Below are 14,647 nucleotides of genomic sequence, written 5' to 3'. Positions count from 1 at the left end.
ACTACCCCATACACCTTGATGGTCTAATGAAGAGTCATCTGGACTTGAAATGTTAGCTTGTGCATGCTCTCTCTCTCTATAGATGCTGCCTGATGGGAGTCCCAACTTTTTTTGTTTTCATTACTTCATATCAAATTTGAACAGTAGGACACTATAGTTTAATGGTTATTGCACTAATTGAGTAATGCAATTGTTAACAGCTCAAATCCCACAAAGTTATGAAATTAAATTTATTAAATTCAGTAATATGGTAGGTTGGGGGCCAAAGTGGCAACCATAACACTGACAAAATTCAACATGTTTATTCAGTTGTAACATTTTGGAACTCTTCTGAATGACTGAAATGTTATAATCCATTCCCTTCTCATAGATCTTTCTCATTTCCAGAACTTGTCTGAATTTCAATTATCTTTCTGTCCAGAATCCAAAACATTAAACTAGTGTTCCCCCGAACAAAACGCAGATTGACCTACAATGTATTTGCAATAGTACTGCCTTTTATTTCAGATTGCCAATATTTGCTGTTTGCTCTTATCTGTAGTGCAAGATCAACTATCCGCTAAACAGGATTGAAATAAAGTTCAGCTGGGGTAAAACAGAGGCAAGAGAAAGAAAATATCAGAATCGTGGATCATAAATGCCACCTTCAGATTAACTGCTCAACAGGACTTATGCCAACCCATTTTACCTTCATAATCAGATATTTGACCATTGTTTTCCTGAGAAATACACAACGCCCTACAAATGTCACAAAGTAGTGCACATGACAAACACTTTAAAACTAATTTTAATATTGCACTAAAGGTCCATAAGGAAACTGGCTCCTGCCATGCAGGTCCAAAGCAGCAGTGCTCCAAGAGCACGTTCTGTTATATTTGCTAAAGAACACACCCACTTTAATTGATCTTTCCAAAACCATTAAAAACAGATTTACTGCTACAGTAGATAAATATATCAATCACTGCTGGTAATAGAAAAACACCCCAAGGTATTTCATGGAAGCACCGTCAGATCAAAACTTGCATCAAAAATATAAAAGGGAAGGGGAACAAAACAAAAAAAAGGATGCAGACAACCAGAGACAGATGAGATATAGGGGCAAATTCCACCATGTGGGGTCTGTCTTTCTTGTAGGGTGTCACATTTCTGATCCTGGGATCACCAGTTCAATTATATGCCTAATCACTAACTGGAGCCCAAGAGTCTTTCTTTGGATATACATGTAATTAAAGTGGTTCGCATGGTGATACATCATTTATAAAACAGGAACACACACTGTAAGGGGACTCAGATTTTTAAATGACTAAACTAAAATTGATGGTTTGAGACTAGGTTTGAAGATCACGTAAACTCTACAATTTGCTGCCATTTGTTTGCAACTGCCAGAATTTGCTGTTCAACGCTAAGTGTTTAAAAAGAATTTCAGAAAAGATCAGCTTGCCCTGGATATTTGAATTACTATTCTTTTCTGCTGGTATCTGTGCTAAATCCAACCCAGACAAAACAGAATAGCGACATCCCTTAGATCTGTCATGTAGTTAGACAGAAACAAAAATAATCCTTCATCCATTGTTTTCCTACAATGGCAGTGCCATTTACTTCTCTTTGTACTCTTACACAGAAAGCTGATGTAAACTTACTGGTGATAATATAGTTTTCTCTCCACAGCATAGCTGGGGTAGGTTCCAAATCAGTAGAAGTTAATACAAAAGTACTTTTTGGATTTGTATAGTTGCAGAGCAAGTTAAAACGAGCATTAGATGCCCTCAATCCGGTTACTAGGAGACTGGTATGGTTTTTTTTTCAGTTGGGGTGGAGATGCATTCTTCAACAACATAGAAGGCATGCACCATAATAGTCTGGTGCCACACCCATTGTCAAATGAAGACGACTGACTTTTTAACAAATACACAACCATACAGAGTCTGGACAGTAACCTGAACAAGTGTTTATACTTGCAGCTTGTATTCAGTACATGCCTTTTCTGATGGTGTAATCAAGTAGATGGCTTCCAAACTGGGAATTGGCTCCCGCCGCTTGTTGATATCTTCGACAACTGGAACAAGAGAGACCATGTCGCAACAGAGTTTCAAGTATCATTATATGAGAATTAATACTGTATCTGTTACGCAAAAGTTGTGAACACCCTGCATAACCTAGGCTTCAGGCAAGGAGGGAAAAAAAATCTCAGCTTCAATAGGGATGCAATATTTGAAATCATAAAACAAGTATTTCTGCAGAAGCACCTAATCCTAACCCTTTTCTTCTGCACACTAATTTTCTAACAGTCACCTGTGTTTCAAAAATAATGCAGACAAGGGGAGAGAAAAAACAATGACAGACCTGTTAGACTAATGTCAAGTAATAGGGAAAATCCTAGAACCTATTATAGAGAATGAGATAATGGGACACTTGGAAAATAATCTGAGTCAATATGGATTTATGAAAGGGAAATCATGTTTGACAAACCTGTTGGCAGTTTTTCTGGATGTGTGACAATGCTGCTCCTTTAACAAGGTTATAACTAGATTAGATTCCCTACAGTGCACAAACAGGCCCTTCGGTCCAACCAGTCCACACCGACCCTCTGACTAACCCACCCAGATCCATTTCCCTCTGACTAATGCACCTAGCACTATGGGCAATTTGGCATGGCCAATTCACTTAACCTGCACATCTTTGGACTGTGGGAGGAAACCGCAGCACCTGGAGGAAACCCACGCAGACATGGGGAGAATGTGCAAACTCCACACAGACAATCGCCAGAGGCTGGAATTGAACCTGGGACTCTGGTGCTGTCAAGCCACTGTGGACCACTGTACTGTCTTTCGTTTTCTTTCCCCCCGCCCCAAGAGAGGTTGTAAAAGACAAAGACTCCGACAAGTCTGGGGTTTGGATGGGTTTTAGCTCCAGTTCGATTATAGCTAACAGATTCTTCCTCAAGCAAAGGGTTTTCAAGTTTTTAAAACAAAAACACTTGTACAAGGGAAGTGTTCCCAGCTCAGGTTTATTCTGGTTTGACTGGTTATTAGCACAGTAATGTTGTAGAAGCTACTGGACCCAGAGAAGCAGGTCCATGCTGATACTCTCTCTCTTGCAGATCTCCCCTGTATGACCCTGCTTGATTTTACCTTTTGTGCCAAGGCGTGTTTATGGGGATTGTTGCAAGTAATGGAACAGTTGGGATAACCTGTTGGGAGTTTTGGAGAAATTAAGTTATTTTGGACTCTGTTCTCTTTTGTTTGGGTTTCATTTGGTAATCTTGTAGATAAATTCTGTTTTGTTTAAAACTAAGTGGGTTGACTAGCTGCATCACTCCTGGAATAGCTACATTATACCTGCTTAAAACAACTAGCAAAATTAGGATCTAGACCACTTTCTTGAAATGTTTTGAGGGGGGCCAGGCCTGGTCCATAATACATTACCAGCAAAGTAAATAGTGGATGCATTGTACTTGGACTTTCAGAAAGTGTTTGGGATGGTGCCAGAGATTAACAAACAAAATTAGAGTACAAGGATACTTTTTTGGAGGGGGGGGTGGCGGAAGAGAGAGAGAATGAATGAGGGACAGCACACAGAAACAGACAGCGTGGACTGAGGTTTGGTTAACAAAAAGAAAACAGAAGTAATAAATGGTTTGGTAGTATATCTCAAGTTTGGGCCCGAGCAGTCAGCAATCTGTAATCAATTGTTTGGAATCAGAAAATGACAGGAACTGACATCACCAACCCAAGGAAACCTTAACACAAATGGAAAGCAGGTCACTAACACCAGTGCTTCACCAGAGGCTCACTGATGTTACCTCGTATCGTAACAAATGTCTGAAAATGAACCTTCTAGATCAGCAAGCAAACTTACACTCAGAATCCAAAATTTGCAAATGACAAAAATGGGTGGAAATGTAAGCTGTAAGCTTAGTGGGGGTTTCAATAGGTGGAATGGGCAAGAACATGGCAGAGATAAAATGTGGCAAATAAGTGAGGTAATCTGCCTTGGTTCAAAGGAACAGAAGTAGAGGATACTCTTTAAATGATGGGAAATTAGGAAATGGGGGGGGGGGTGGGGAAGAGAAAAAGAGCGACAAAGAGAGCATAAAAATTGATGTTGATTGTATTGAATAGTATTGAATTTGATAACTCACTAAATTGGAATCTAGTGTCCTTGTCTATCAAGAGTCTCCTTCCTCTCAGAGTTACAGACTTCGCAATAAACTAGACTGATTCCCATTTTTAAAGAAAACAAATATCTTTACTAAATGTTAAAAATGGTATGCAGCCGCCTGTGAGTTCCTTATACAATGATATATATTACCTGTTACACTGATGCAAATACAATACTGTGCTTTATAACATGCAGAGGTCAGGTGGTTAATGAAACTTTGGACTGTGCCTCTGTGCAATAAAATTAATCCTTGGCAGATCCATCCAGGCAGGTTTCTTTGTGCAATAATTAAACAATGATCACTTTGCAATGTAAAACGATATATACCAAATGCACAAGTTACCCTGGCTTGTCTTTACACCCTCATGCAGAACTCTTCCCCCACCATGCAAGCCAACTCCATGCCTTCCTCAACTGGGATTCAAACAAATGGTTACATTTAAATGTGACTTTACTCACTGGTTATGCCTTCTGCCATTATGTCAGACATTTTACAACAGGAAGACAAGATCTTCATACTTAGGTGATCCACAAGCAGAACCTAGGAAAGGTTTAGAGAAAGTTATATTTAACTGACTCCTTTGATTATTATTTGGGAGAGGCATTTAATCAAGACTGACAGCATGACATTGTGACAATATATTAAAAAAGCAATGGTTAGGTAAGGCTAAAATTGGGTTTTAAGAACGTAATTTAAATTTAACTGCAGGGCAATGGGTACAAATGATCAAAAAGATAAAATGTATATTGGGAAGCTGTTCATTAAGTGACTGATAATTGAAATGGTCTCGTCATGCTGCAATGGAGAATTTCCTACATTTTCGTAGAAACATAAGAGCATGAGTAGGCTATTCAGCCCCTTGAACCTGCTCTGGATTAAGGCTGATTATCCACCTTTCTGCTGTTACCCATGTTATGCCACAATATCGTTAATATCCAAAAATCAATCTATCTTGAACACAATGGCTGTGGTTCAGTGGTCCTCCATGGCAAGGCTTTTTAAAATTCTACCTTCTTAGTAAAGAATTTACTCATCTCATTGCTAAATAGCTGTACCTTATCTTCGATGGTTAGCCCTGGTTCTGGACACCCACCCAAGATCCTTTTTACCTCGTCTAGCCCTCTAAGCATTCTGCGTATTTCAATTAGCTCACTTCTCGTTGGCCTAAACTGTTAAGAGGCCCAGGCTCCTCAATCTTCCCTAAAAGTGACAGCCCTACCAGTGCAGGAATTAGATGAGGAACTTCCATTGCATTCTTTTATGGAAAATATACCTTGCCATGGGCAAGGGAACCTTAATGCACAATAATTGAGGTGTGCTCTCACTAAGATTCAAGACAATTGAAACAACACCATTATTTTTATACTCTTATCCTAGGAGGATAAGAAGAAAATATACCATCTTCTTTCCTTCTTAAGTGTTTGCTGCACCTACAGGCTAAATTTCAGAGACTTTTGATTAAGAATACACCAGTTCCTTCAGACACTCACGCTTCCCAAATCTCTCACCAGTAATGAAATGCTTTGCATGCCCATTCCTCCAATCAATGTGGAAAACCTCTCACTCACTCACATTTTATCTGCTATACTCTTGTCCACTCAATTTGTCTAAATGCCCTTGCAGCCTCTTTGCATCCTCAACTCATAATTCTGTGTTTGCGGATAACTAGTAGTATGTTTGGTCCCCACATCCAAATAATTGGTACAGACTGTGAACTGCAGCCCGAAGAACTGATCCTTGTGGTACCAGACTAATCACAGCCTGATAATCTGCATTTCAATCAGATAACCAATCCTCAATTCATGTCAGTATATTAGCCCCTAATCCATGCACTCTAATTTTGTTTACTAACTTATATTGGACTTTATCAAAAGCTTTCTGAAAATCCACCATATCCAACGGGTCTGCCTTACCTCTTTCACTGGTAACATTCTCAAAATACTTGGAACAGATGTGATTTGCCTTTCATAAATCTATGTTGACCGTCCAGTTATCACATCCTTTATAGTAGATCATATTTGTATTATGATCGATGTCAGGCTAACAGATCTTTAATTTCCTGTTTTAGGCCTCTCCTTTCTTAAATAGGGAGGTTTCATTTACAATCCTTCAGTCTGCAAGCACAATTTCACAATCTGTAGAATTTTGAAAGATGATCACCAATGCATCCACCTTCTTTCACTTCTTTCAATACTCTGGGATCTAAATCATGTTGCCGAGACTAGAGGGTTTGAGCTTTAAGGGAAAGGCGGAATAGGTTAGGGCTATTTTCTCTGGAGGATTGGAGGTCGAGGGGCAACCTTATAGAGATTTATAAAATCATGAGGAGCGTGGATAGGGTGAATAGCCAAGGTCTTTTTCCTAGGGTGAGGAAGTCCAAAAATAGAGGATGTAGGTTTAAGGTGAGGGGAAAGATTTAAAAAGGACCCGAGGGGTAACTTTTTCACACAGAAGGTGATGCAAGTATGGAACAAGCAGTTAGAGGAAGTAGTGGAGGAAGGTTTGATTAAAAAAGATTTGAAAGGCATCTGGATAGGTACATGAATAGGAATTGCTTAAGAGGGAAATGGGCTAAATGCTGGGAAATGGGACTAGGTCATATTGGGATGTCTAGTTGGCAGGCGAGTTGAACCAAAGGGTCTGACTCTAACTCAGATCGGGAAATGTCTCAACTTACAGTCCTTTAAATTTCTCTAGTACTACTATTCTGTTTGACACTAAATACTAACTTATTTCAGTTCCTCATTCACACCAGGCTCTTGGATCTTTATTATTTCTGAAAGGTTTCTGGTCTCTTTCTTGGTGAAAACAGACAAAGTGATTATTTAGCTTCTCTATTACTTCCCACAATATTTCAACTCTGCCTATAATTGACTAATATTGTACTTGCTCATAGTTTTCCTCTTTACATACTTAGGAGCATCTTTACAATCCATTTTCATGCTTCTTGCTCATTTATATTTAAACCTCCATTATCAGTTTCTTAGTTCTCTTTTACCAAGTTCTAAGATGCTCCTGATCTTCAGGCTTACTAGATCTCTGGAAACCTTAAGTCACCTCCTTTTATCTAATACAATCAATCAATCTTTAGCTTCCTTTGTCAACTATGGTTAACTCACTTTTCTGATTAGATTTTTGTGCCTTAAAAGTAATGCACATGTTTTATAAAAAAATGTATTTAATCTGTAAATTTTATACACTGCACATCTACTTTCATATCTTTCACCAATCCATAACAGCCAATGGGCCCCTTATACCTTCATTGCCTTGTTTAGATTTAAGACCCTAGTTTCAAATTGAATTACATCATTTTCAAACTTTATGGAAAATTCTATTATAAATTACACTTTATTATCTAGGGAAGAGAAATTTGAGGCAATATTACTAGTATTTGATAATTCATCAGAAAAAGATGCCAGTGATTTAGTAGAAACTAATGTAATTTCATTATGTATGAAAAGGTGACAATATATATCTAGGGAATGAATTAAAGACCCAACCAGTTTAACATTAGTGGAAGAAAAAAACAAAATGGAACCCTTACTAAAGGAGAAAATGGAAGAACACCTGAAATTAAAAATGTAACAATGAATAGTCAAATATGGATTTCAAAAATGAAAATCCTTCTTGATCTAATATATCAAACTTTTGGAAAAGATAGCAGAGAATAGATAATGGAAGTGTTGTGTATGCCATTTGTTTCAATTTTCAAAAGACCTTCAGTAATGTGCCCCATATACTGAATGCACATTTTTTGACTTAATCCAATCAGGAATCTTGAAGCCACTGGAAATCCCAAGCAAAGAATAGGAACATAGGATGGATATTCAGAATTTCAGGAGGTGGGAAGTGATATTCCACAAGAATTTGTATTGAGATCACAACTGTTCACAATTTATATTTCCTAAATGCACAAAGTTCAAATTGTTATTGATAATTGATAAATCTTTGATACCAAATAACACCAGTTTGCAGATGAAGGGTGAGCAGTCAATTCTGAGGAGCACTGCAACACATTACAGGGGATAAGTAAATTTGTAGAACAGGCTATTAATTGGTAAATGAAGTTCAGCACAGATGCATGAAAAAGCGAGGTAGTACATTTTGCGAAGAATAGGGAGGTACTTATTTGGTGGGGCAGAGGAATAAAAGTATCCCAGAATACAAATTAGACTTCATAGTTACAGAATAAAGAGACCAGCATTTACAATTTTGTCTATGTACCAATATCAATGAGAATGAGGGATATCATTTGGTCTGTTTTATTTCTCCCATAGTTTTCATTACATTTCCTGCTTTTTATCCCACACAGAAGTTAGTCACCTCAAACTGCTTTAAGATAATACTTGTTCATTGCCAGCTTGTCCTGCATTTCAAAAACTTAAAACATTCAATAAAGTTTACTTTTCTATTGGCACTGAATTAATCTCTCATTTAACTCACGAGATTGATAGTCTGAGGTTTCCATGTCCACTCATTTCTTAGCCTGCTAGCACTACTGTTGGACTGGGAAGAGGAGAGGGAGGTATGGAGCATTAGATGCACCATATCCTCAGAAGAGGCTTCTTTTGGATCACACCAATCACAACATTACAAACTTTCAGCAACTGTGCTTTAAACAGAGATCTGTGTCTCTCAATCTGGATCCAAGCCAGTCAGTATGACTGGAGCTGACATTCTTTTCCCTTGTGGATGAAGTTTATTAACCAAGTTTTAGTGCTCCGAGCACACAGCAGACCCACCTGCCTTACGAGTATTACCTGAATTGATTGGGAAACTGAAGTACATTTTCCATTTGCAGAACTAAGCAGGTGAGCTGAATGCACATTTTTCATTCTTTTTCAATGCTAATACCTTCCACTTATCTGTTCTGAATTTTATCTACTCTATTTTGCCCTCCTATAAGTCTTGGAATTTCTGGGATTCTTAACTGGTCCTCCTCTTCTTAGGCAGTCCCTTGGGATTGAGAATGACTTACTTCTACCCTGTTCCATTTCGAAGATATGGTACACTTACTCTAAGCAATAATTTATATAAGCTTTGAGGAATTTATGGTTCAGGTATCAGCATTTCATGCATCGTATAACAATGAGCTTTTGAAAAGTGTAAATACCATATCTGATTTAAGCAAACACTGACAACACTCTGCCAAGCTATTAATTACTGCCAAAGATTTATCACCCTGTGCCACCTAGCATTCAAGCTAAGGATACAGAGATTGTATTTAACTTATTGCACTGTCAGATTTGCAAGGCACTTCCTTCCAAGATCAACTCTGATTGGAGATTAAACAAGTCAAGGCACTGACCACAGCTCAATTGCTTGGAATCTTCACATTCCATACAAAATGTAAGTTACATGAGCCCATAGAAATATTACTGTAAATTCAAGCACTAATTTTTTCCAAAGGATGGTACAGCAAGCTTATGATTGGAAACAGCATCCAACCGCCTAACATCACTGACAAGGTCCAAATTATTCTTATGCCAGATTTTGATGCTGGTACTTGAACCACTGAGTAAGTCCAAACACACAAAAGAAACTGCCTGAAGACGAATCATTTCTCTTTCCTTCTCTAAGCTGAAAGTATTCAGGTCCAAATAGGTATTACATACCTTCCACTCTCCATCCTTCTTCAGATTCTTGATCACCCCAGTTAAAATTTCTACAAGAAAAGAAAAACTCCAGTTGAGATCATAAGAAAAGTATTTATGGGGTAATGTTTATTTTCCTGTCTTTATGTAGTAGTGTAAAGAGGATACGTGCCTTATTAAACAGAAATAAATAAAGCACAGCCCTGGATCAGTTAAGTCCTTTAATCAAAATACAAATATGACAAGCAACAAATAGATCATTGAAATGTGCAGCTTATTCAAGGAACAGCTACTGTGGATCCTTGAGAAGTATGTACCTGTCAGGCAGGGAGGAAGTTGTCCAGCATGGGCACCATGGTTTACTAAGGAAGTTGAATCTCTTGTCAAGAGTAACGAGGCTTATGTTAGGAGATGTGATGGCTCAGTTAGGGGGCTTGAGAGTTACACGTTAGCCAGGAAAGACCTAAAAAGAGAGCTACGAGGAGCCAGGAGGGGACATGAGATGTAATTGGCAGATAGGTAAGGCTTTTTATAGGTATATCAGGAAAAAAAGAATAACAGGAGTAAGAGAAGTGCCAATCAAGGATAATAGTGGGAAGTTGTGCATGGAGTCAGCGGAGATACGGAATGCACTGAATGAATAATTTGAAAAAGACAACGCTATCGAGGAGAATATGGAGATACAGGCTACTAGATTAGATGGGACTGAGATTCAAAAGGAGGTGGTGTTAACCATTCTGGAAAGGGTAAAAATAGATGCATCCCCTGGGCTCAACGGGATTTATCCAAGGATTATCTATGAAGCCAGGGAGGAGATTGCCAAGCCTTGGGCTTAGATCTTTATGTTGTCATTGTCTACAGGGATAGCGCCAGAAGACTGGAGGATAGCAAATGTTGTTCCCTTGAACAAAGAGGGGAGTAGAGACAACCCTGATAATTCTAGTCCAGGAAGCCTTACTTCCAGTCGTGGGTAAAGTCATAGAGTCATAGAGATGTACAGCATGGAAACAGACCCTTCGGTCCAACCCGTCCACGCCAATCAGACATCCCAACCCAATCTAGTCCCACCTGCCAGCACCCGGCCCATATCCCTCCAAACCCTTCCTATTCATATACCCATCCAAATGCCTCTTAAATGTTGCAATTGTACCAGCCTCCACCACTTCCTCTGGCAGCTCATTCCATACATGTACCACCCTCTGCGTGAAACGTTGCCCCTTAGGTCTCTTTTATATCTTTCCCCTCTCACCCTAAACCTATGCCCTCTAGTTCTGGACTCCCCGACCACAGGGAAAAGATTTTGTCCATTTATTCTATCCATGCCCCTCAATTTTGTAAACCTCTATTAGGTCACCCTCAGCCTCCGACGCTCCAGGGAAAACAGCCCCAGCCTGTTCAGCCTCTCCCTGTAGCTCAGATCCTCCAACCTGGCAACATCCTTGTAAATCTTTTCTGAACCCTTTCAAGTTTCACAACATCTTTCCAATATGATAGGGACCAGAATTGCATGCAATATTCCAACAGTGGCCTAACCAATGTCCTGTACAGCCACAACACGACCTCCCAACTCCTGTACTCAATACTCTGACCAATAAAGGAAAGCATACCAAACGCCTTCTTCACTATCCTATCTACCTGCGACTTCACTTTCAAGGAGCTATGAACCTGTACTCCAAGGTCTCTTTGTTCAGCAACACTCCCTTGGACCTTACCATTAAGTGTATAAGTCCTGCTAAGATTTGCTTTCCCCAAAATGCAGCAGCTCGCATTTATCTGAATTAAACTCCATCTGCCACTTCTCAGCCCACTGGCCTATCTGGTCCAGATCCTGTTGTAATCTGAGGTAACCCTCTTCTCAGTCCACTACACCTCCAACTTTGGTGTCATCTGCAGACTTACTAACTGTACCTCTTATGCTCACATCCAAATCATTTATGTAAATGACAAAAAGTAGAGGGCCCAGCACCGATCCTTGTGGCACTCCACTGGTCACAGGCCTCCAGTCAGAAAAACAACCCTCCACCACTACCCTCTGTCTTCTACCTTTGAACTAGTTCTGCATCCAAATGGCCAGTTCTCCCTGTATTCCATGAGATCTAACCTTGCTAATCATTCTCCCATGGGGAACCTTGTCAAATGCCTTAGTGAAGTCCATATAGATCACATCTACTATTCTGCCCTCATCAATCTTCTTTGTTACTTCTTCAAAAAACTCAATCAAGTTTTGAGACATGATTTCCCATGCACAAAGCCATGCTGACTATCCCGAATCAGTCCTTGCCTTTCCAAATACATGTATATCCTGTCCCTCAGGATTCCCTCCAACAACTTGCCCACCACTGAGGTCAGGCTCACTGGTCTGTAGTTCCCTGGCTTGTCTTTACCACCCTTCTTAAACAGTGGCACCACGTTTGCCAACCTCCGGTCTTCTGGCACCTCACCAAAGACTATCGATAATGCAAATATCTCAGCAAGAGGCCCAGCAATCACTTCTCTAGCTTCCCACAGAGTTCTTGGGTACACCTGATCAGGTCCTGGGGATTTATCCACTTTTAACCGTTTCAAGACATCCAGCACTTCCTCCTCTAATCTGGACATTTTGCAAGATGTCACCATCTATTTCCCTACAGTCTAACTTCCATATCCTTTTCCACAGTAAATACTGATGCAAAATATTAATTTAGTATCTCCCCCATTTTCTGTGGCTCCACACATTAGATGCTGATATTTGAGGGGCCCTATTCTCTCCCTAGTTACCCTTTTGTCCTTAATATATTTATAAAAACCCTTTGGATTCTCCTTAATTCTATTTGCCAAAGCTACCTCATGTCCCCGTTTTGCCCTCCTGATTTCCCGCTTAAATATACTCCTTCTTTCTTTATACTCTAAGGATTCACTCGATCTATCCTGTCTGTACCTGACATATGCTTCCTTCTTTTTCTTAACCAAACCCTCAATTTCTTTAGTCATCCAGCATTCCCTATAACTACCATTCTTCCCTTTCACCCTGACAGGAATATACTTTCTCTGGATCCTTGTTATCTCATTTCTGAAGGCTTCCCATTTTCCAGCCGTCCCTTTACCTGCGAACATCTGCCTCCAATCAGCTTTCGAAAGTTCTTGCCTAATACCATCAAAATTGGCCTTTCTCCAATTTAGAACTTCAACTTTTAGATCTGGTCTATCCTTTTCTATCACTATTTTAAAATGAATAGAATTATGGTCGCTGGCCCCAAAGTGCTCCCCCCACTGACACCTCAGTCACCTGCCCTGCCTTATTTCCCAAGAGTAGGTCAAGTTTTGCACATTCTCTAGTAGGTACATCCACATACTGAATCAGAAAATTGTCTTTTACACACTTAACAAATTCCTCTCCATCTAAACCTTTAACACTATGGCAGTCCCAGTCGACGTTCGGAAAGTTAAAATCCCCTACCATAACGACCCTATTATTCTTACGTAGCTGAGATCTCCTTACAAGTTTGTTTCTCAATTTCCCTCTGACTATTGGAGGGTCTATAATACAATCCCAATAAGGTAATCATCCCTTTCTTATTTCTCAGTTCCACCCAAATAACTTCCCTGGATGTATTTCTGGGAATATCCTCCCTTAGTACACCTGTAATGCTAGTCCTTATCAAAAATGCCACTCCCCCACCTCTCTTGCCTCCCTTTCTATCCTTCCTGTAGCATTTGTATCCTGGAACATAAAGCTGCCAGTCCTGCCCATGCCTGAGCCATGTTTCCATAATTGCTATGATATCCCAGTCCCATGTTCCTAACCATGCCCTGAGTTCATCTGCCTTCCCGGTTAGGCCCCTTGCATTGAAATAAATGCAGTTTAATTTATTAGTCCTACCTTGTCCCTGCCTGCCCTGACTACTTGACTCACTTGTGTTCTCAGCTGTACCCGTCTCAGATCGATCTCTTTCCTCACTATCTCCCTGGGTCCCAACCCCCAACCTTACTAGTTTAAATCATCCCAAGCAATTCTAGCAAATTTCCCTGCCAATATATTAGTACCCTTCCAATTTAGGTGCAATCCGTCCTAATTGTACAGGTCACTTCTACCCCAAAAGATATAGCAAAGTGTTGGAAAGGGTTATAAGAGGTAGGACTTATAATCATCTGGAAAAGAATAATTTGATTAGGGATAGTCAACATGGTTTTGTGAAGGTTAAGTTGTGCCTCACAAACCTTAGAATTCTTTGAGAAGATGACTAAACAGGTGGCTGAGGGTAAAGCGGTTGATTTGGTGTATATGGATTTCAGTAAGGCATTTGATAAAAGGTCCCCACAGTAGGCTAATGCACAAAATAGAGGCATTGGATTGAGGGTGATTTGGCGGTTTGGATGAGAAATTGGTTAGCTGTAAGACGACAGCTTGTGGCTGTTGATGGGAAACGTTCAGCCTGGAGTTCAGTTACTAGTGGTTTACCACAAGGATGTGTTTTGGGTCCACTGCTGTGTCATTTTTATAACGGACTTGGATGAGGGCATTGAAGGATGGGTTAGTAAATTTGCGAATGACACTAAGGTCGGCAGAGTTGTGGATAGTGCCAAAGGATGTTGTAGGTTACAGAGGGACATAGATAAATTGCAGGGCTGGGCTGAGGGGTGGCAAATGGAGTTTAATGCGGTAAAGTGAGGTCATTCACTTTGGAAGGAGTAACAGGAATGCAGAGTATTGGGCTAATGACAAGATTCTTAGTAGTGTAGATGAGCAGAGAGATCACGGTGTCCAGGTACATAGATCCTTGAAAGTTGTCACCCAGGTTGATAGGATTGTTAAGGAGGCATACAGTACGCTAGCTTTTATTACTAGGAGAATTGAGTTTCAGAACCAGGAGGTCGTGCTGCACTGTAGAAAACACTGGTGTAGCCGCACTTG

The 14,647-nt window shown here is 39.9% G+C and overlaps 1 protein-coding gene across 2 annotated transcripts in view; it reads right to left on the bottom strand.

The window, feature by feature from the left end:
* stxbp2 (syntaxin binding protein 2) overlaps positions 1–14,647 on the bottom strand; it is a 70,557-nt gene that overhangs the window by 38,572 nt on the left and 17,338 nt on the right. For both annotated transcript variants that reach the window (XM_043694850.2, XM_043694848.2), the window contains exons 2-4: positions 9,778–9,827; positions 4,621–4,702; positions 1,980–2,056 (exon numbers count right to left, since the gene is read on the bottom strand). In XM_043694850.2, coding sequence (XP_043550785.1) covers positions 1,980–2,056; positions 4,621–4,702; positions 9,778–9,827 — 209 coding nt within the window. The remainder of the gene's footprint in view (positions 1–1,979; positions 2,057–4,620; positions 4,703–9,777; positions 9,828–14,647) is intronic.

This window comes from Chiloscyllium plagiosum, unplaced genomic scaffold (assembly GCF_037043375.1).
Source record: "Chiloscyllium plagiosum isolate Xiang-an unplaced genomic scaffold, Cpla_swu_hap1 HiC_scaffold_45, whole genome shotgun sequence".
Classification (NCBI taxonomy): Eukaryota; Metazoa; Chordata; class Chondrichthyes; order Orectolobiformes; family Hemiscylliidae; genus Chiloscyllium; species Chiloscyllium plagiosum.
The sequence above is the reverse complement of the archived record's forward strand: the minus strand, read 5'-3'. Positions and strand labels throughout refer to the sequence as shown.